Source organism: Candoia aspera, chromosome 5, assembly GCF_035149785.1.
Source record: "Candoia aspera isolate rCanAsp1 chromosome 5, rCanAsp1.hap2, whole genome shotgun sequence".
Taxonomy (NCBI): domain Eukaryota; kingdom Metazoa; phylum Chordata; class Lepidosauria; order Squamata; family Boidae; genus Candoia; species Candoia aspera.
Window position 1 is genome coordinate 46,307,917 of NC_086157.1, and position 23,992 is coordinate 46,331,908.

The window sequence follows — 23,992 nt, forward strand, 5'->3', positions numbered from 1 at the left end:
AAGACTTGCACATGTTTTCTAACTTAACACTTTTTATCAGTTTATTAGGTCATTACTGCAACATCTTTTCACATGGTTTAACTCACCACTTTGCCAATGTATGTTGCCTCATCTGACTTAATTGACCTGAAAATATGGTACAAGGAAGTCTTGAACACTACCACTCCATTATCTGTTCAATTTGCTTATAATTCCAAATGTACGTTAAATCCAACCTGTGAATCCACCCACCTGTTAATCCCATTATCTGTAGCACCCAGTCAAATGCAGAGAAGATGAGACTCAGAACACCAGCAGACAGCATTCATTCCCAGGACTTGACAGAGTCTCAGTAATATCTTTTCTATTCTTGATGCAAGAGAAAAAGATTAAAAATATGATTTTTTTTCCCCTGATGTAGAAGAACGAGCAGAGTTTTTTGAATTCTGGATTGCAGATACAGCCCTTAGAGACAACAGCTGTTTTCAGTGAGGTTTAATCCCAAGGAAATGCATTTAGGATTACAGATTTATACTTAAACTGATCACTGCCCGAATGCTCCATTAGTTTGATAAGATCTGATAAATATTCGATAAGACTTTGATACTTATCAACAAACAAGGAAGATCTTAGTCCTAATCATATTTATGTATCCTAAAGCTATTGTTTGAACATAACCCCACTAGGAGTTTGATTTGTGGCCATATCATTTTCTCTTAGATGTCATATCCATTTGGGCTCCAAAGGATACAGGGGTGTCTACAGGGTATAATAAAAAGTCAAGATGGCAGTCACAATAGTACAATTGAAGCTTCCATCTTTGCTTTTTTGACCATACTGTGCAAATCTTGAATAGAAAATATTTTTTAGTGTAATTTAATTCTACTTGTCCAGTTTGGAAAAGAATGACATCCTCTTGCGAACTTGTTCAGCTAAGAGAGCACAGAAAAGAAGAAATCAGAAAACTGAAAACAATCCCAGTTTTTCCCACTTCTTTCAGAAATATGTATGTATGTATGTATGTATGTATCACCCTTAGTTTCTACCAAATTCTCTCCTAAAATGAAAAGTCTGCAAATAGCGTATGTCTTTTGCAGGGGTGGATAAAGTTTTGATCAGTGATTAGCCATTGTCTGAAGCATCACCATTAACTCTATTGGGGGCACGGGAGTGAACTCAGATCAAAGATATAGTCTATATACTTCCAAAGTGTGCTTAAATATGATTAGGCATTCTCTCTGTCTCTAACCAGAATGAAACTTCCCTTGTGTCTGCCTTGCATCCATTTATAATCCATTTATCAGAGCCCATTTCATGAGTCATGGTTACAAAATGGCTTCTGTAGACATAAAACATCCATTTACCACAAGGTAAACCAATGAAATCCCTTGAAACAACCATCTCTCCTTCTCCCCACTGCTCTGGCCCATCCATATTTATTTTTGTTGTTCTTTAATGAGCAGATGGGAAGAATTTTAAATAAAGAACTGAGCTAGACATTATTTTATTTTCTAAGAATGTCTGTGTAAAGTTTTCTTATAAACAAAGGTGATGGTATAGTCTGTTGTCTTGTTTTATAGCATACTAAGTTTCTTTTCAAATTCTTTATTATGGTCAATGACCCAGACTAAATAAAACTTACTAAATAAAATCTAAGTTTCAATTTTTATGTATTTCAATTAAAATAATATTTTTAAAAAGTAAACTCAGATAATCAAGGAATCTAAACTAAGGAAAATGTTTATGTCCACACTTCCTAGGAGCATCACACTGCCTGCCCGATTCAATGTTAAAACAGTATCATTTCCTGAAAACTGTTAATAACAACAACAAAAATAATACTTTATTGATTAGCTGTGAGGCCATATCGGAGAAAATGGATGATGATGATGATGATGATGATGATAATAATATTGATGATGATGATGATGATATTGTATGTGTGTAGCATCTTCTATCTAGTTTATAACACACCTCAGAAAATCAGCTGTGTGGAACTGAACTTGTCCTACAAGATCTTTATTTCTTTTTAATTTAGTTCTCAAATTTATTTAACATAGAAACAAGAACTAGCAATTAAAAATGCAGGGGTAGACAAACTAGCCCTACTGAAAACCCTGATTGGGTATTTGGAATGTAAATTGTACAATTTTGCTAAGAAGTAAAACTTGTATATATCAGCAAGGAATATAACACTTTTAGAGATACAAAAGAAACCTCTTTAGCTCATCTGGTAACATAAGTTCACTAATTCTCTGTTTCTTTTTGATTCCCAAGTAACTCCGGATGCACAGGCGACATAACTGCATCAAGGAAAAGGGCCCTAAGGGGGAAAAATGCCAAAAAAACAAACAAACACAAGAACGATCTTAATATCTATTTTCCAAAGGATTCAAACTAGTTTTAATTCCTTGCAATCCAGAATAACATTTATAGAAAACATTTAAACAAACAGTTTTAAACCAACTGTTTGGACTGCTTCTCAACTCACTACAGGAGGTTGGGAATTTATCTGTCTATCTTAATCTAGAATAACTGTGGAAGATTAAAGTAAATCAGTCACAAAAAGTTTAAAAGAAAAAAAGATGGATCAAGCTTCTAAATCTGTGCTGATGGTGAAATTCATGTTTGTGACCTTTAAAGCGTTCATAGCAGTATAATTAACACTATACCGATTGCAAGAGGTATGTATAATAACTTTTTGTTTAGGCCTTTGGAATTAAATGATCCTATTACAGTACCAGCTAAAACAATTTACTGTAGTGGAACAAACTGTCTGCAAATCTTTGGGCCACTTCATGTACTGGTTTTGAAAAATACCATATACCATAATGTGTAAAATCATGCATGGGTACACATTTATTGAGAATAAAAGTATCCTAGCTGGAAACCCATTATGAACCAGTTTCCCAGCGGGCACATATTCAGCAAAATATTCCTATCTGATGCACACTCATTCTATCTACATTTTCCTTCTTCTTTCTTGTTGAACTCAGTTAGTGTCTTTATAAAAATCTACAAATGTGAACTATGATTATAATGATATGATAATTGAAATTTCAGGTTTGGAAAAACTTATCATTCCACTTGTGTGTGTCTGAGATCTGTATCCCACAGGAAGTACTTGGATCTATTTCCATGTGCATTCCCTTTGACTATTATATCGTTGCATCCACACTGTAGCGTTAGTGGTCACAACTAAGTGGAAATATTAGCAAAATTTAATGGGGTAACAGCACATTCTGGCATTGTTAAGAGTTAACAATATGATACAGGTATGTCCAACCAAAGCATGCCTCAGGTTCTTTACATACTCTGTGTTTGAAAGAAACAAAGGTTAATGGGCACCTTCTCTCTGCAGAAATATCTGCAGTAGTGCACTGTTGGCTGGAACCAGCTCTATTGGCTTTTTGCCTTCAGCATTAACAGCCCTAGTATTTGCTCCAAAGTCAATGAGCAAGTGGACCATGTCAACGTTGGAAGTTTGAGCAGCTATGTGGAGAGGAGAATCCAGGCCTTTCCCACTATTTGCACTTGCTCCTAAAACAAAGAAGATAAAACAATTAAAATAAGCAGTAATTTAACTTTCTTATTTCATTTGTTCTCTCAGACCTATCTGAATAATAATCTCTGTCAGTTTATGGATCACTAAAAGATCATAAGCCCTCTTAAATAATCATTTCTTTCCATAATTTAAATTTGAAATAGCTTCAAACTGTTTAAATACTGAGGTTTACTGCCAAAGTAAATTATAAATTGTACTGATCTGAAATGCTTATGGGACATTAAGAATGTTCAGTATCCTTAATGCAACACAGCAATGCTAGTTCTTTTTGGGAAGCTGTGACAGTTCATTCATTTTCAAATAATTTCAAATTGGTTTATGTTTACAGGGCATGTGTTCCCAAAGGCTGTGGTTTTAAGGAAAAAAGTTGCAATTAAATGAAATGAAAAATCAACCAACCAAATTCTTCAGCCTTGACACAGTTGCTGAAGAAAGGCTCTAAGATACAAATGTTTATAGAATCTAATGAGAGGGTGGCATATACATTTTTATAAATAAATCTAGAGGAAAATTCATTACTGTGCAGGAATGTCTTCCAGCCAAGAGTCCCAGCCAAACTGAAGGAATCAAAAGAACTGGAAGCTACTGTGTCTTGGCAATTATATTCAGCTCAGTTGCTTGAAAAGACTATAGGAACCTGCTGCTTCACCATGAATTCATTGTGGTTGTGTTCCCACTAGCTTTAAAATAGTTAATTCTAGATAAATCAATATGAGGAACAAAACAAGGTGTGTTAGTCACAAATAGGGAAGTCTTTTAAAAGAATGTTATATACATTCATGAAAGATGAAGACTGCTAATAACTATTAGCCAGGATGACTATTACCTCTAGTACCAAAGGGCAGTATTCTGACAAACACAAGTAAGAGGGAGCTGCTGCATTCATCCTGCTCCTGAGTTTCCTTTAAGCATCTGGTTGGCCACTGTGGAACAGAAGGCTGGATTAACTGAGCCTTTAGTCTGATCCTATATGGCTTCTTCTCTTCAAGCACTTGGCCTGTATTACCAAATTAAGAGAGAAGACGACTGGGTGGACAAAACTGAGGAGGGGCACAGGAGTGTTGTGGTGCTGTACTTCCCTAGTCAAGGGCACCACACCCTTCCCTTTCCAACAAAAAACAATCCTACTGATACTACCGGCCTACCAGACTTATTCCCCTGAATGCCTCTGTCCTCTACCCAGAGACATTTTCAGGCATGTAAAAATGATTTTCTGTTATTATATACCTTTTAATAAATTACCTGACTCAAGTAACTTTTTGGCACAGTTCAACTGTTGATTCTCACAAGCGACATAAAGTGGAGTACCAAGATGCTTTATGTTGTGGTCAATACTGGCTCCATTAGATAGAAGAGTTTCCACACATTTGGCATGACCTTCAAAGGATCACAGGCAGTTAAAAATTAAATTAAAACTCATAAATCATAGCCCAGCTGCTTAGAACTGACAGGTTATCAAACACTGGCTATCATTTCCTTTTCTTCCTGGTGTCACCTGTTGAATGGACACCTAGCCCCCAGTTGCGTTCCTGAATGTGCAGAGGGGCAGATTTAGGGTTTAAGCTGACATTTTATATAAAGTAGGTATTTTGCATTTGTTTATAATGAGAAGAAGGCGTATCATGCAGGTCCTGTACTGCTTCTGTTCTTGCAGGGGCTGAAAGAGGTTGATATTCCTGTGGCTAGGTACACCCATGATATCAAGCCCTGCCACACAAGTCCTCAAAACATTTGTATTTTGTTCACCTTGGAAATTAAAGAGGTTAGGGGACAGGAGAGGAATAGGCTGAGAAATGCAGAAAAGGAATCTGACCACCACTTGTAGATCTCTGAGATGCCTTCCTTCATCCAGTCCAAAGCAGCCCAGCAAGAGTTGTCTTTTTGCTCAGGCTGGAGATCAGGATAGTAATTCTGTCTTCCTGCTCTCTAATATTTGTAGGTTCAAGCCTTATAAAAGAGAACTGTGAAAGGCAAAGGCTCATGCTTCTGACACTCCGTTCTGAAGCTGTGCAATCCATAGGCTTTGCTCTGTCTTGGTTCTCAGCTGGGAAACCCTTGTGGCTTGGCATTGGTAGGATACAATTGGAGGGCAATTGTCCCCCTGGAGAGGGCCCCCACTCCTCTTCACCAGCAATCTCCATAACAGGCTGTGAAGACAAGCTCTATATTCAAGCCAGCTTAGAAGGCTGTGGTGCCAGAAGACCTTTTCAACATTCCAAAAGCAATTTCATGGCTTGTCGGCAGTATATCAATAATAACATTTAAAACATAGTCTTCCCAAAGGTAAGAGAAATTATAACCAATATTAATGATCATATCTAGTGGGGGGAGGGAAGCAGGGGGCTTCCACACAAGGATTCTGTGCCAGTTGAAAGAGCTCCAGACCCCTTCTGAAGTCAACAGTGCTAAGTCAACAGTGCTAGGAAGCAGGGAATATTTATTTCCAGCTTAGCAGCAATTTTAGAATTCAATAAAGAACAGAGATCCTATAGAGCAATTTGAAATCTTCATCTGTAGCCCTTTTCCCCTTCTCTTCAACACTGGATGAGCCAGCCTGCAAAGGACCAGACTACTGCTGTTTTTTTTTTTCTTTTCCTTTTGTGTGGAGTGAAAATACAGGATTTTTTGTTGCTGTGGGATTTGCAGCAGCTCAGGGCAAAGCACTGATTTTAGCTTGATGTTTTTCAGCATTTCAAATCTGTGGTGGGTGGAGATATGAAAATAGAAGTGATGTAAAAATGATCTGAACAAAGAAAGTCTAATGCTATGAATGAAGGATGAGAAACTGATGGGCCTTCCAGATGAAGTGCAGTGCTTACCATCCTTCAACGTTGCTCTTGATGGTTGAGGTTGTTGGGAATGGCCATTCTGCACCATATGAGGGGCCACAGATTCTCCATCCCTGACCCCATTATTTGTAAGACACCAAGAGATTTGTTTAATAGGCCAAACAACACACAGCCAATATTTGGGTATACAATATTTATACAACATTTATGGATTTTTATAGAAGTCATGTGGAATGAAATAATCGATACATCATCAATAAAGTTGTACCCCTTTTCTGTTTAATCAGCAATGCTTTTGTTACCATGTATACAGGTATATACACTGACAAATTTACCTCTTTTAGCAGCTTCATGGATGGGGGATGCCAGGTCACACACTGGATGTGGGCTGGCTCCATGTTGCAGTAGCAGGTTCAAGCAGTCTACACTACCACTGACACAAGCATTGAACAGAGGTGTGTTCCAGTCAATAGTAGTTGCATTTACCTAATGGAAAAAAAACCCAGTAATGTAATGTTTATTTGTAAGGCATATTGGAAACTTTTAAACACAAAATAGGAAAAGTGTCCTGCAATGACATTTTATTACCAAAATGCCTCCACCATTTTCTTACCATAAATACTCTCTAGTACAAAATGAATCTATGCCACAAGTCGGACTGAAAACAAGACAGGATCTGAGTTCTGTTTTAAACACTAATGTCAGCCCTGAGTGGGTGGGTATGTTTGGGTGGGTATGAATGACAGTTTTGGAGCATTAGGAGAAGGTACATTTCTCACCCTGTTCCAACATAGCTGAGGTGAGAGGACGTGGCTGTCAAGGAAATTTTAATCCCCTTCCTCACCTTTCTTCACAAAAGGAAGGTACCATCAATCAGTAGCAACAAACAGATAGCAAAAGCACTTCCAGGATATTAATCCTGATTTGGGTTTTAATTAATTATCCTATTAGGAATCAGACGACTTTTTCCCCCAATATCAGTTGGGCCAGCATTGCTGAAAAAGTGTGCAAGGGACTCATTGACACAGTTGACATTCCAAAGCTACTAAGACACTCTCTAGTTAATTCTATTTCTTGCATGAACTATAGATGTCTTTGAGTACTTACATTGGCCCCATGTTTTAATAAAACACTGGCACAAGCAGCATGTCCTCCTAAGCAAGCTTCATGGAGAGGAGATACACAATCTGCTGTCCTAAGATTCACACTAGCTCCCTGGTACAATAACAGAAATCATTGTTAGAGAGGGATCCCAGATGCTCTCTGCAAATCTAAAGTAATCCATATTGCTGAAGACTGGATCTACTGTTCCCACCAGTATATTTAGCCCATTATTTGGGTTTTAAGTAGCATCGGGCCTCCCTGAAGTGAATGGCAACTGTATTAGGTCATCTTTGAACCACTTAAAGCTTATTCCACAATTTAAAATGTGTTCATTTTCCTAAGCAATGTTATCTCTGCTGAATGCAGATGTTTTTCCCAATAATGTTACAGTATATCTTAAGTATTGTGGCAGTAGTCACATATACTGTATTACTTTCAGAAAATATATGGGAAACTGCCTGCTTTGCAAATGTCAAGTCTCAATGGAAATATTAATGGAAGGATGCACTTGGACTCATGTTTTGCTCCCAAATTTTCCACTACTGGATTGGTCATAGTGAGAGCTGAATGTTGGATCAAAAGGGTCTTCGGCTTGATCCAGCTCTTGATATAATGTTAACATGGGCTGTTTACCCATGTCACTCTTTTACTAACCTCTCATTTTTATATATAAAAGAAAGAGATAGCAGAGGTTAAGAAAAATGGCATAAAACAATTGCCCATTTTAAGACACTAAAAGGACAGAGAAATTGCTCTTCTTAAGCAGAATCTTTCCAGAGACATGACAGTGTAAGAGTCCAGCTGGAATATTCCTTACCCTTTATCTTAATGATTAATGTAGCAAATTGGTTAATATTAATGAGGCGTCACTTGGAAAGTCTGTTGTTGGCATTTCAGCAAAACTACAAGAAGGTCAAAATATATCTGTAGTAGCATTTTTAGGTAGAGAAATCTGGTTATTATGTGGATCAAACATTTAAGAAGCAAATAAATAGATCAACCAGGCACCTTTTCTAGATTCATCTTCTAATGGCAAAAACGTCTTTGAACTGACCTTGATTCCTGGGGATTACATGAACACATCTGTGCAACAGTACAGAACTGGTTTGCTACTGACTGCTTCTGGGATGTTTTTTCAGCTTCTCAATCTAGATTACAGCCCACCCAACCAAGTCCTAACAGGCCTGACCAAAGTTCCAAGCCCGGCCAAGTACTGCTATTTACTCCAGATGATTTTTTGTTTCAGTTCTCCTTACCACTAACCATGAATGTTGAATTATAAAAACAGTAATCCAAATATACTGCATACATAGTCATAATTAGGGGCAGAGAGAAAGGTTTGTTTCTATTTTTAATGTTATGGATGGAATGCTTATATGTTATGTCTAAACAGGACTAAATTCTCATTTCTGTCAACCGCAGACACAGATTCCATCTTCTTCAAACAGTTCCTTTGTATATTTTCAGACTACAACCTGACATCTAAAATACTGCCCTTCTGCAACGTGGAAGTGGAGTTAAACTTTTATAATCTCTACTCACAAATGCATTTAGTTCAACAACAGTTCTAGCTAACATTAATTGAAAACTTCCACTTTTAGCATTAGCCTATTTTACTGTTTTCTGTTCATCTCAGTTGGGAGATTAGTGATGAATAGCCCTGATATGCCCCTCCAGGGCTTTTCAAAATTGACACCATGTCAGGATCCACCACCACCACCACATGGAGAGGAAAGGCTTGACTTACTTCCTCTCCTTTATTTTGTTTTGTTTTGAAAACATGAAAGTGCTGTTTCAAAATTGAAGAGAGGGAAAAAAGAGAAATTAAATCACTCAAGCCTCCTGAAGCCTTCAAATAAAATGATATTTACTTACAAAGATAGTTTTACTTAAATTGATTGATTTGCTTGCAAAGTCACAATGGCCAGACGTCCACAGGCTACAGCCTCAGGGCAGAATGCTGCCTTGAAAGCTCCTCAAAAATTATTTATACTGTATCTTTTAATGTGAAGGAGGAAGAAATTAATACATTCACAGAAGTTAATTTTAATTAAATCCTGAATGATTGATCACATGTAGTTTTGTCCTGACTTCCAGCACATTTGGGGATGCATTTTTTAGCACCACTAAAAAACTTGAGTAGTCAACCCTGTTTCCCCCTGTGAAAAGGATCTATTCTTCTGGATTAGGTGAAGAACAGCCTACAAATTGTATTGCATTTTAACAATTTTTTTTTACTACATTTTACTTTGCTTTTTACTAAGATGACACAGAAAATCAGGGCAGAATTTACAGAATCTATACTTTTTCTTTCTCAGGTCTTTCCCACCTATCCTCCTGTTCAAGATGAAATGTGAAGGCATGGATGAAAGTTATCTTTCCACTCTTATCCAGAATGAAATCAAAATGCATGAATGCCATATAATCAATAGCTACAACAAAAAAATAAGTCTGCAAGGAACTCCAAAGCTTCTAAAGAACTGCTCTTTTCCCCATATTTTTTTAATGTCTACATGAAAAAGCTGGAGAAGCTCATTCACCAGTTTGGGTGAAGTATTATCCATATGTGGAAGATATCCATGTATATACAACAACATCCCAGGCTGAGCCAAGAATACCATAAAAATCCTGAACTGATGTCTGGAGACTGTAAGAATCTGGATGGGGGCCAAAAAGCTCAGATTAAGAATTCAATTGCTTGCTGTCAACAGACAGAAAATTATACCTATTCTAAAGTCACAGCATTGGTTGCCAAAAGGCTACTAGGCTCAATTCAAAGTGCTGGTTATAACGTTTAAGTCTTTTACAGCACAGCACTGGGAGGTATCTTGCAATGTCTTGCCAAATTTGAATGTGCCATCTGCACAGTCATTTAGAGAAGGCCTGTTGCTGGTCCCCCCACCCCCACAAATGTTCATGTGGTATGGGATAGGTAACAAGCCTTCTCAGTAGTGGCCCCCATTTTATGGAACCCTCTCCCCCCAAAGCTAAGGATGGTCCTTACTCTGCAAGTATTTTGTGAGCAGGTGAAGGCAGCACTGTTGCAGCAGGTATCTGGCCCTTGGTTAAGGCAATGACACCTTTGATGTACTAGTGTTTTTAATGGTATATAGAAATAGAAATATGTGGAAGAGTTGACTATAAATATTGTAAAGAGAGAGATGGAGGGAGGGAGGGAGGGAGGGAAAGAATACTGCAATATGGCTCTCCGTGATGTCAACCTTATATCCTTACTGTGTGAAGTACAGCCTGTCTTCAGAAAAGGGTTTAATGAACAGGCAAGCAAAAGATTGATCTCCTTTCTATTCCAATACCTGATAGATGAGTTTCTTCAGGGCAAGTAGTCTCCCATGAATGGATGCTTCATGTAAAGGAGACCAGTCAGAAACAAAATCTGCATGAAGATGGAAAAAAACAAAGTTTGGGGAAGAAGGATGTAATTAAATTAGCTTATCTCTATACCTGAATTTGGATAATAGCTTAATAAAGCTCCCAGTACCTGAAGGGATTTTTTAAGATTATACAGTATGTATCTAAGGGTTTCAATGTGATTAAATGCTTCATACTGCTTCAATAAGCAAAGGCAATTATGTTTTATGCCTGACAGGTCATTCTTATCTCAAGCCAAAGTAACTCAAGAAAAAGCCCAAAATATCACACTTAGTGAAACAGATAAAAGTCAGTCATCACATTGACGGCTGCCATCTCCGTGCCTTTTACTGTGCTGCTCATTTTGTTTGGTTGCCTGATGTTGGAAAAACAATTCACAAAAAAGGCACAGCTTACTGCCTCCAGCAAAATTGAAAGAACTTAAAAGCCCTTAACTATGGCAGATTTCATGCATTGCCTTGATTTGGGAATTATGCACATGACAGAAGGCAGGAATAAGCTTCAAAGTCTGCTCCTGAATATCACATCAAGAATCCTGAATGTGAACTGCATCTAAGGCATATCAATTTCAATGAGTAGGCCCCATTCACACTCTTTTGACCCACATATAAAAAATGGGCAGGGAGGTTGAGTGAGATTGATCAAGCATTTTACCACCAAATTTATTTATATCAACCATGGCTCTGATCCCACAACGTCCTGTCTTATATTTATATTCCAGCTTTCTTTCCATTCTTAGATCCAATGTACTAGATCCATGATCTATGCTTCCTGTGTCCACTTATACTATATCACAAAATACTTAATTGTGATTTTACCCCTTTAGCAATACCTGAAGAACTCAAGCAAATTCACTATTTCTCTCTTGCTGACTTGTATGGTTAAACTGCTCACCAGACAATCTGAATAACACCATCTTTCCTCCTCCATCTAAATGCCACTTCTAAGGCTGCCTCTTCTATGAGGTCTTAACACAATCCCCAAGTTCCTATGTTGCACAGGAACTCAGCCTACAACTAAGCTTAAGTACCTGTTACATATATAATCACACAGTAGTTCATTGATCATCTGTCATGTTCCCCATTTCAATGTTCTGTTAACATCGTAACGTTTCACATGTCAAACCGTTTTTCCGTGTATACCCGCCTTGTTCATGGCTGGGTTTTTCCATTCCTGCGCTCTGCTTTGTTTTGGAACTTTGGTATGTATGTTTGGGTTTGCACTCCTATTCAAGGTTACTTTCCCAGGCGCGTGTAACGGTTCCTAGCACCTGGGAGGGGGTGCGGGCTGACGGGTGCTTGGGGCGGGACTGGATTGAAGGCAAGGCTTTTAAGTTTGTATTTGGCGCGCTTTTGCTCATTCTCAGCTTTCTCTGTATTTGCATACTATTCCTTTAATAAATCAGTTATCTTTAAGCCGGAGCTTGTGACACTGAGTATTTGGGATTAGGCAACCATTACATAAAGCTGAGAATCAATTATATCATTTCCGCTAGCCCCATCCAAAGTTTGGGTAAAGAGGAGCGCTAGCGATGATCGAACCTCCGCTTCGCGAGTGTGAAGGGAGCGAAGAAGAGCCGGACTCGACGAAGACTCTGCTAGCTCCAACTTCGAGAGTGCAAAGGGCAGCACGTCGGGAGAGGCGGGATGTCCAATTGGATGATCTATTGTTGGCAGTGCAGGGCGCCACAGGGGGTGAACCCCAACCCGAAGTGGAAGCAGCACCGGGGAGGGGATCTCCACAACCATCCTGGGAACCCAAAATCCCCTTATCACCGAGGGTGGTGGTGACCAATAGACCCTTGGAAGAGCCTGTCACCCCTGCCCGCATGAAAGCAATAGAGGACAAAATGGATATGATAGTAACCCTATTAAAGGATATCCCCAGGGGCCCAGGGGCCCTACAGGAAGACTGGGAAGAAGACCCCTCCCAGCTGGCTTTCCCAAGACAGAGGTCCCTGTCATTCCAGGGAAGAAGTAAGACTCGGGCTCCCCGACAATTGGGAGGAAGGGAGCTGAGGGCATCCAGAGATCGACCACCACTGGGGGCTCGACGTACGCTGTTGTTTGCAGAGCCACCACAGCCGGTGGAGCCGGTAAGAACCTTTCCACCCTTTGGGGTGAAGTTTGATGGGGATCCTACCACGCTCTCCTTCTTCATCACAAATGCTAGACATTATATGGAGGATTGGGGGCAAAGTTTTCGGTCAGAACAGGGCAAGATTAATTTTATTGCCAACAAGCTGAAGGGGAGGGCAGCCGATTGGTACGTACAGCTGTGCCAAGTGGAGGCCACGGAGTTAGAGGACTTTGATGAGTTTCTGTGGTCACTTAAACAGCACTTTGAAGACCCATTGGCTCAAGAAAGAGCGAAAAGCTCCCTGAGAAAACTTTATCAAGGAACCCTCTCTGTCGCAGACTACGCTTTGGAATTTAAAGCCCTGGCGGGAAAGGTGGAGGACTGGTCCCAGTCAACCTTGGTAGAGATGTTCAAGCAAGGGCTGGAGACGGAAATCCTCCGTTGGGCTTTGTGTAGGGACGATCCTAAAACGTTATACGGCTGGATTCAGTTGGCGGGCAGTGCGGAAAACACTCTGCAAATGTATGCCCATAGTAAGGAACTGAGACAAACCCGAATCGCTAAGGGAGCTCGTACTACGGGATATTCGAGTCGCCCTAAACCAAAAACCTGGGAGGAAGAAAGGGAACGATGATTTGCGAAAGGTCAGTGCTTGAGATGCGGAAAAGATGGGCATCGTGCCACTTCGTGCCCAAGACGCCGACCAGAGGAACAGCCAGGAAAAGCGCCAGGGAAATCGCCATCCCTCCTGCACAAGATGAAGGCTGCCTGCGCTGAACTCGACCCTCCAGACCTTCCATTCGGGGAAGAGGAAGAGGAATTACAGTTCGACCAGCCGGCGGGAAAAGCCTTCCACCTGCCCTGAAGGGCGCCGTTGGGCAGGTGGAAGAAACCGGGCGCGACCACGATTCGGTGAGTGGGAACTTCCCTACAATGACTGTCAAAGTAAAATTGGGCTCTAGAACCAAAACTGTTGAACTCTGGGCCATGCTGGATTCGGGTTGCTCCCGTTCGCTGATGCATCCTGATGTTGTAGCTGCCCTAGAACTGCCCACGTTCCTTTTGCCACGGCCCATGATCTTCACGCAATTGGATGGAACCATGGCGGGGGGGAAAGCAGTCACCCACTCTACAGGACTGGTGGCTTTACAAATGGGCACCCATTGGGAGAAATTGCCTTTTGTCATAGCTCCAGTGGGGGGACCTTTGGTGATTTTAGGAATGCCTTGGTTTGTGCAACAAAACCCTTTCATCAACTGGCTGCATAGAACTGTAACGTTTGCTGATGGATTTTATAAGGTACCTGAAAAGGACTTGTTAGAGGACATGGAGGGAGGACGGGTGGCTAACACTACAGTACAAACACTTACGCCACTAGAAGGATTGCCCAACCAATACCAGGATCTGGCTGATGTGTTTGGGGAGAAAGAAGCAGATCGCTTGCCACCTCACCGGAAAACAGACTGTGCCATTGAATTTCTTCCTAATGTAAAGTTACCTCACCCAAAAATCTATCCCATGTCTCCTAAAGAGCTAACTACGCTGAGGGAATTCATTGACAAAAACCTGGCTAGGGGTTTCATTGAGCCTGCAAACTCCCCGGTGGGGGCCCCTGTTCTCTTTAGACCAAAAAAGGATGGCTCCTTGAGGCTGTGTACCGATTTCCGCGGGCTCAATGCAGTCTCAATATTAAATAAATATCCTTTGCCCCTTATCGAACATATGTTATCACATCTGGCCAGAGGCAAAATCTTCTCAAAATTGGATCTGAGAGAAGCCTATTTTCGCATTCGCATAAGGGAAGGGGATGAGTGGAAAACAGCCTTTAACTGTCCTCTTGGGGCTTTCCAATACAAAGTCCTGCCCTTTGGTTTATCGGGGGCACCTGGGGTTTTTATGCAACTTATCAATGAGGTCTTGCACGACCACCTGTTTAAGGGAGTACTGGTGTATTTGGATGATGTATTGATTTATACTGAAACCATGTCAGAACATATTCACTTGGTGCATCAAGTGCTTACTAAATTGAGAAAAGCTGAGTTGTATGCTAAACTGTCCAAGTGTGCCTTCCATCAATCACAAATCGATTATCTAGGATATAGAATTTCCGCTAAAGGTATTGAAATGGACCCTGCCAAGATTGAAGCGATTGTGGCATGGGAGCCTCCCCGTACCAGGAGGCAATTACAAAGTTTCCTTGGATTCGCCAATTTCTACAGGGCATTTGCCCAAAATTTTGCAGAAATCGCCCTCCCCCTTACTGAACTGTTAAAAACTAAAGCGCAGGGGGATATGCGACGCTCTAAAAACCCAGGAGCGCTCCTTAAATGGACTCCAACTTGCCAACAGGCATTCGAGGCGCTCAAACAAATCTTCACTACCGAACCCATCTTGCAGCATCCAGACCCCACCAAGCCTTTCGTGGTACAGGTGGATGCCTCTGATTTCTCCGTCGGGGCACTACTGCTCCAGTCAGACCAGTCTGACACCTTGAAACCCTGTGCTTACCTCTCTCGCAAGTTCACGGAAACAGAGAGACGGTGGCATGTTTGGGAAAAAGAGGCTTTTGCTGTAAAAAACGCTTTAGAAACTTGGCGCCACTTATTAGAGGGGGCTTCAAACCCTTTTGAAGTTTGGACTGACCATAAGAACTTGGAAGCATTAAGCACCAGTCGAAAACTCAGCCCCAAACAACTTCGCTGGGCTGAATTTTTCAGTCGTTTTGATTTTACCCTCAAATTCATACCAGGCAAGAAAAACTTTTTAGCTGATGCGCTGTCACGCAGACTCCAAGATGCTGGCCCAGGGCCAACGGTGCAGGGTACTGTCTGGACGGAAAAGCAACTGAGTCTGGCAGCTGTGACCCGCAGCCAAGCGCGAGCGCAACAAACTCAACTTCAAGCCGCTCCGCCTCCCTCCCAGTCACCGCACTTGCCAATTCCATCAGACTTGCAACAACAGTTGCTATTCCACCTTAAAACTGATACTTGGTTGCAAGCAAACCTACACACTGTAACTTTCACTGACAATTTTGCCTGGCGAAACGATCGTCTCTATGTGCCTAACGCTTTGCGGAAAACGATCCTCCAGCGTTGCCACGACGACAAGTTGGCTGGACATTTTGGATATCTTAAAACACTTCACCTAGTTAGGCGTCAATTCTGGTGGCCAACTTTGCTAAAAGACCTTAAGGCATATGTCACTGCATGCCCTGTCTGCGCGGCTACAAAGCGCAAGACTGGCAAGCCTCAAGGTCTCCTCCAACCGGTGGCCACCCCGTCCTTCCCATGGCAGGACATATCCATGGACTTTATTGTCGACCTACCACCCAGTCAACGAAAAACGGTCATTTGGGTGGTAAAAGATTTTTTTTCTAAACAAGCTCATTTCATCCCATGCGCCTCTATCCCCACCGCGCAACAGCTGGCACGCCTCTTCCTCGTTCACGTGTACCGCCTTCATGGAATCCCCGCCCGTTTGGTGAGTGACAGAGGCACACAATTTATGTCACAGTTTTGGCAGGCATTTTTGAAACTGCTTGGCACCAAACAAGCCCTATCCGCCGCATGGCATCCGGAGATGGATGGATCTACTGAAGCAGTTAATTCTACACTTGAGCAATACTTTCGAGCTTTTGTCAATTACCAACAGGACAACTGGGTGGACTTACTCCCATTTGCTGAAGTCGCTTATAACAACGCCGTGCATCAAAGCACTGGTCAAGTTCCCTTTAAAGCTGTCTTCGGGCGTGAGTTCATCCCGATCCCTGAACTCCCGCACCCGCAGCCACTCCCAGCCTCTCTCACTGACTGGGCTGACACTCTCAAAGACTCGTGGCTCAATATTCAACAAGCTCTGAACCATGCCCAAACCACCTACAAACGCCATGCCGATGCTAAACGCTCCCGCGAACCTACTTTTGCTGTGGGGGATAAAGTCTACTTATCCACAAAATTCATCAAATCACCACAACCATCCAAAAAACTTGGCCCTAAATTTGTGGGTCCTTTTCCCATTGTTGCACAAATTAACCCTGTTACTTTTAAACTGGATTTACCCCATAACCTCAAGCGCTTACATTCTGTTTTCCATTGCAGCTTGCTCAAGCCCTACCTGCAGTCGGACCACTGGCATCCCCAACTGGCTCCACCACCTCCGATCATGATTGATGACCAACAACACTTTGAGGTTACTGAAATCCTTGACTCCCGCCGCCAGCGTTCCACTTTGCAGTACCTCGTTCGCTGGAAACATTTCCCTCATCCTGAATGGGTTTCTGCTCCCGATGTACGCTCACCCCGCCTGGTTGCTCGTTTTCACTCTACCTACCCGGACAAACCGGCTCCTTAGCATTGTTCGGGGGGGGGGGCGATATGTCATGTTCCCCGTTTCAATGTTCTGTTAACATCGTAACGTTTCACATGTCAAATCGTTTTTCCGTGTATACCCCCCTTGTTCATGGCTGGGTTTTTCCATTCCTGCGCTCTGCTTTGTTTTGGAACTTTGGTATGTATGTTTGGGTTTGCACTCCTATTCAAGGTTACTTTCCCAGGCGCGTGTAACGGTTCCTAGCACCTGGGAGGGGGTGCGGGCTGACGGGTGCTTGGGGCGGGACTGGATTGAAGGCAAGGCTTTTAAGTTTGTATTTGGCGCGCTTTTGCTCATTCTCAGCTTTCTCTGTATTTGCATACTATTCCTTTAATAAATCAGTTATCTTTAAGCCCGAGCTTGAGAGACTGAGTATTTGGGATTAGGCAACCATTACATCATCTCTACCTTCCGTTTCTTCACCTTTCTGTTTGTGGAGTCCTTGGTGCTCTCTGAGATTGGTTGTTTGCTTACAGATGTTTCATTACTGGACTAGGTAACATCATCAGTACTAGTGAGTGAGTGTGGGGTTTGCTCCCTGTTTATATAGCTTGCCTTGCCAGTGTTGGTGGGGGTGTGGTTTCCTCCTTTGTACTTCCTTGATTAGGCTATTGTTTTCTGCTTGATTGTTTATCTGGTGTTAATCCCTGCTTATCTAGGTGTAGGATGCTGGAGAGGAGGTGTCCTGGTCTTTTTTGTTTCCTTCTTAGCTTTTTATTGTCTCTTTTGAATTTTGTATATATGTGGTTAATCTCTGTGTGTCTGTTGATGGCTGATTTGTCTGAATGCCAAGCTTCCAGGAATTCCCTAGCAGTTTTGGATCTGGTTTGGTCTAGGAGTTTTCATCATGTCTTCTGTCTGCTAGTTGGTGTTCATGGATGCACTGCTAGTCTTCTGACCTTCCAACCTCCCACAAGAGGAGCTGTGTAAGAACATTATTCAAATGAGCACAAACACACTGCAGCAACCCAGAACACCAGAAAAAGGAAACCAACCGCCTATATAACATCTTTCAACAAAATGGATACCCACGCAACTTTATCAAAAATGCCTGACCACTCAACCCACTACAGCACAACTAATACAAGCTATGAAAAGGATAGCATTGCCATACATAAAAAACATCTCAGAAACAACCAACAGACTATTACAACCACACGGCATCACCAACTAAAGCCCTCCAAAACAATTTAAGCAAACCAAAAGACCCAGCAGCCCAAGAAGAAAAAACAGTGTTTTTACAACATACAATGTAAGGACTGTAACAGCCACTATGTAGGACAGACAAGCAGAAGACTAGCCGAACACATCCACAAACAGCAACTAGCAGTCAGAAGACACAGTGAAAACTCCTTAATCTCACAACACATGGACAGACTCAACCATACTTTCAACTGGGAGACTGTCAGCATCCTAGACCAAGCTAAATCCAAAAATGCTAGGGAATTTTTGGAAGCTTGGCATTCAGACAAATCAGCCATCAATTGACACACACAGATAAACCACATTTACACATCATTCAAAAGAGACGATAAAAAAGGTAATGAGGAAACAAAAAGACCAGGACACATCCTCTCCAGCAGCCTACAATCAGATAAACAAGGATTAACACCAGATTCAAGTAGAAAACAATACCCTAATCAAAGAATTACCAAGGAGGAAGCCACACCCCCATCAACACTGGCAGGGCAAGCTACTGTACATAAACAGGGAGCAAACCCCATACTCACTAGCACTGATGATGTTACCTAGTTGGGTAATGAATGTCTACAAGCAAACAACCAAGCTCAGAGAGCATCAAGGACTCCACATTTCACCCTGAGCTACATATACTTTCTTCTGTTTTTTTTTTAAGTCCAAATTTAGAATCTAAGTTCTTTGGGGTATGGGTCTGTAAAATTCTGTGTAACCTTTTGGTTCTAAAGTAACAGACGTAGTAGTAGTAGTAGTAGAGTAGTAATAGTAGCATATTCAAAAGTTATTCCAAATATTTCCAAGAAAATGTCCAGCAGGTGGTAACGACTAGGTTTCTGCTCAATTTGATGATAAAAATGAAAAACAGCATTATCTATCTCTGACACTCTTTTTTCACATTGTGTCAGATAATTAACACAGCACTAAACAAACACAATTCAGCAACAAGGGCTTACTAGAAATGCAGATCAGCAAAATTGTTGTCCCTCTTATTTACCTGAGAAAGAATTAAAAGAACCTCTCATTCTCTTGTCTCTTCAATCATTTTAAATGTTCTTTTACCTTAAACATGGACTTACTTGGATAGTATGGCCTAATTTTTTTAATTATAAAATGTTTGTGTTTGTACTTGCTTTAGTCAGGATGTTTAAGTGAACTAAGTGATCTGATGACCCTACCCAGCTCAATGTTCTTTCCGATTTGTGGCATTTACAGTTGCAATATTTTATTATTAATATATTATTATCATCATCATCATCATTATCGCCAGCTCAGATGTAGTGCTGTTGAGAGAATGTCAGCTATCACATGACAGATGACTTGATGCCCCATAGACATGCTGGATTTCAATTCCCATCACTCCCAGCTATCATCTAAGCTATAAATACAGGACTTGTCATCAGTGATGGTAGTGAGGTCCAAGCTGCCCCCATTTACCTTTTCTACAATTATCTTCCAGAAAACAAGGTCCCTAACCATGGTTGAGGATCCTGTTCATATGCTGTGTTAGCTAAAGTGGGGATGTAAACTCAGTAGTGCACCTGATTTCACAGAGAAAGGACTTCAAATAAAAAATGAAGCTGTGGGCTGAGTTAACCTATTCAAAGATTTCAATAATTAAACACAACTACGAGGCCAGTCTTGCTCCTGGCTAAAGTAACAGGCATCATGCCAACAGTACCAGCTCAGTCAAAATAAATGAATCAAATCTCCTTTCTAAAAGGGCACTGAATTTGGGGAAACACCTCTATATTCTGCAGCTATCATTTGCACAGGCAAAAACATTAAATGTTAATAAAGCCCAGGCATGTCCTCCCAACATGTCACTTGTTAAAGATGTAAAGTCAGCACTTCATTTTAATATCCCAGCTCTAACCCAATAATATACCCTGGGCTGATTATATCAGTGTATCCAAACTACAGACTCATCAGCAAAATAACAGGAAAAATGCAAGAAAAAATAGTTGCTTTGAAAGATTTCTCCCCACAGGGCAAAATTTACAAAGCTGACTTTCTTGGGTGTGATCTGTACTGGAAGCATTAAAGAGATGTTTTAGCATGTAATTTTCTTTTCCTAAATAAGAAGCAAGAAGCAGGGCCTGCAGAAATTTAAAAAGGCAGGTATTTTCTATGGGTGTGTAAACTTGTACAATTTATTGACTAATGAGCTAAGCATTATGACAGTGAACTTCCCGAACCTAAAACCTACTGTTCCAATCTCTCCTTTTAGTGATAGAGCCTTCTTGAGTACAGTGTATGTACTGTGCTTAAATTCAGTTCCCATTTACAAGAGACTCCATGTCCAATTCCTGACATTTCAATTGAAACAGCCGGGTAATATTGATGGAAAAATATTTGCCAGACACCTTGAGAAAGCTGCTGTCAAGAGTTAATAGTACGGTGCAAGAACCATTGAATTGATTGAATACTATAAGATAGTGTCACATTTCAAATGCCAATGAAGGTCATCTAACATAGGTCAGAAACTTTTTGTATTAATAAAGTAATCAGAAGGATATAATAAATACCTATAACTCTTCGATATGCTGTTGTTGGCAGAAGTAGGAGGGAAGGGAATTTACATACTCCATGGAGGAAAGTTAAGCTTACAATACTGTCTACCTTCATACTGATATGAAATATTTCCAGGAGGGAAGGAATGCATTATTATCCTTATATTTGAAGGTTGATTGTATTGATTGGTTCCCAATCTTTTCTTTTTATATGGACTATAAAAACACTGTTTTTAGTTTAGTAGCACTTATACTAAAAACATAACCATCATCAGCAGGCAAAAATTCAGCCTACCATTATGGCTTGCCCACTAGGTATAAGAACTGTGTACAGGTACAAATCTTACATAGAAATCTTCCAATAATTCTTAGAAATCATTTGGTGGAGTAAAATATGGCTGAAATATGTGAATACTTTTCTTTAACATTTAAGGGTGTAGAATCTCAGAAAAATCTGGGGATGGAGGATGGAACTTTTTCTCATTTTTAATTTTTTGTTTCCCTCCAGCTCATATCTACTCTGAACGCCTTAATGTTTTTCAGAAGCCACAATCTTTTTTGGGGGAGGGGGGAGGCAAGAAATAGAACATTTCTGATCATTGAATATAAAGAAACTATTTTCCATTCAACTTTCTAAGTCTGTAAATTTATATAAACACCTATTATTGAAATGATAAATGGGATATAACTACAAATAGGAATAGCTACTAAAGTTAACCTATTTTCTGTTCCAGAAAATCCTTGAGAACAATTCTGAAGCAATACAGAAATACCACATAAACTACAGATCACAAACATGTATCATAGTAATTATTGCATATGCATAGTGCCTTTTTTATTAAATAATTTTTTAAAAAAAGTTTGCAAGCTAAAAGTCAACAGTAAGACATGATGAGGTGAATGCTAAGGCCATTGCTGCTGCAATTCCAATATTATTCAGAAAGAATTATCCCTAGTTGTAAGAAGAATATTCTGTATCATAAACTCCAATTATTATTCAAAACATCATACAGCAACAAGAAGATGGCCTTGAAGAACATTGTCCAAATAATTATGCCAACTATTCAACTTTCTCTTATTTGATGGTGACTCTACAAAGCAATGCAAAAGTCAAACAGATAACGCAGTTTACTTTTCTAATTCCCCAGCCTTTGAAAAAAATCTCTATAGTAGCAACTCTATTTTGTTGCATACTCTTCTGTGCTTTCTGCATTGGATGTTTTTTATTTCCCTCTGCTGGATAAAGCATTTATTCTAAAGAAATAAATACTGTTAACTGCCAATGCACACTTCTCTGGCTTTTTCACTTCTGCTATGAAACTGCAGATAACAAAGTGATTACTTACCACCCATCAGTGGATTCAGCAGATAACCTGGATAAGGGAGGCTTCCTGAACTTCGAAATAGGCTAAAACTGGTATTTTCTTCTTCCACATCCATTGCAATCCCGGGCTACAGTTATTTCACTTCACAGTTGAGATCATGAGAGTTCAAATTCCAACTTGCCTCTTTTAAAACAAACAAACCAAGCAACCAACCAAAAAAAACAACCCAAATTCAAGTTCCATGAGTTATTTATTAAGGAATTTCTGCAGCCACTGTCTACAGTGACCAAAATACCTAGGCAATTTCAGAACACCTCTTCATTGACTGAATAAAAACGTACAAGAAGATTTCAGACACACAGAACAAAATGAGGGATATGGCTGATGTCATATCCTTCCCAGAACCATATCCAATCAGTATGCCCGCCTTCTGTTTTTATAAGAAAGTAACTTCTCAGTTGCCAACACAACAAGACAGAAAGAGCTAGTTTAGCTGTTCAGCTAACTCTGCCTTCAGGGGATTTATAACAGAAAAAGGGGAAAGGAGAGGGAGGGAAAGAGAGACATTTTAGTACCAACTATTCTGCTTTTATCACAAAGCATACGTTGTTATTTTCAGACACAAAAGAATGACATTCAAAAATAACATGAGTGCATACAGAAATGGCAAACTGTCTGTTTCACATAGAAGTGGACACCACTAGAGTATGGATATTAAAGCCACATGTTTGAAAAGCTCATTTTTCAATTTTATGATTCCTCTGGCAGTTTTCCCGATTCTCTCATCCTTCAGTTATATTTGGGCTAAAGTCTCAGCATGCCCACACACTTTCTAGGGGATATGTCATCTGGAGCTAATGGGATTTGTAGTGCAAGTGCATCTGGAGGGTGGCAAGGTGGGGAAGGCTGTTTTTGTGCAGAAAAAAACGGAGCATTCAAGCAGACGCCTCAATTAATGTGCATATTTCATTTTCTGTGCTAATTAATGTGTAAAGATAATCAAGGGATGGGAGAAATGCCACTAGAACCAACATATCCATTAACATTGTCCTGACTCCCAGGAAACACTCTGAGACAGGGAACTGGTCTCTAATGTTTTATTGCTAATACATAACAGTAATCCTAACAAACTGAACAAGCGTGGGAAAACCCAGCCATATAAACCCCGCAGGTTAAGGCGGTCCCAATCTGTGTCTCTTGGAATGGCTCACCAATTCCTCAGTGCTACGCATGCGCTTAACAGTCTGGAAGGGAGCCCCCTGCTCGCCATCCTTACTCATGACAAACATAATCATAATATCACTTAAGGAACAAAAGTTCATGTATGAAGGGATGAATGGACATAGAGGAAGCAAGGATAATTTGCAAGGATGGAAAAGTATGGCAAGATACAGGAAATGCAAACTAGTTTTTAACGATGTCTCCTTTTTTTTTTTAAATCACAGGCCTTTTATTTATATGGCTTAATATTTCCAACTCCTTTTCTGAACTCTGAGTAATGTTGCCTATTCCCAAAGGACATAGTGTGATGGGTCTACATAGATGCACATAATGTTGCCATTCACCCACCCAATCATCTATCCAATCTATTCACAGTGTAGTCACTATGTTGTGTCTTTTTGCCTAAACAGAAGCAAATAGTGTTTAGCAGGCTTACCAAGTTGGTGGAGCTTTTTGGAGATATCT

At 40.5% G+C, this 23,992-nt stretch overlaps 1 protein-coding gene across 3 annotated transcripts; it reads right to left on the reverse strand.

Annotated features, from left to right (window-relative positions):
* Positions 1–1,372: 1,372 nt before the first annotated feature.
* On the reverse strand, positions 1,373–22,653 carry ASB9 (ankyrin repeat and SOCS box containing 9). Of its 3 annotated transcripts, XM_063305108.1 has the most exons (7): positions 22,328–22,653; positions 10,752–10,831; positions 7,441–7,548; positions 6,669–6,819; positions 4,787–4,921; positions 3,328–3,519; positions 1,373–2,302 (listed from the first exon to the last, which is right to left on the reverse strand). In XM_063305108.1, exons 1-7 carry the CDS (start codon positions 22,419–22,421, stop codon positions 2,178–2,180), a joined length of 885 nt encoding a protein of 294 aa, XP_063161178.1. In that variant the 5' UTR covers positions 22,422–22,653; the 3' UTR covers positions 1,373–2,177. The 3 variants fall into 3 exon arrangements, with proteins under 3 accessions (XP_063161178.1, XP_063161179.1, XP_063161180.1); XM_063305109.1 differs by lacking the exon at positions 7,441–7,548; XM_063305110.1 differs by lacking the exon at positions 4,787–4,921.
* Between the last annotated feature and the right edge of the window lie 1,339 nt (positions 22,654–23,992).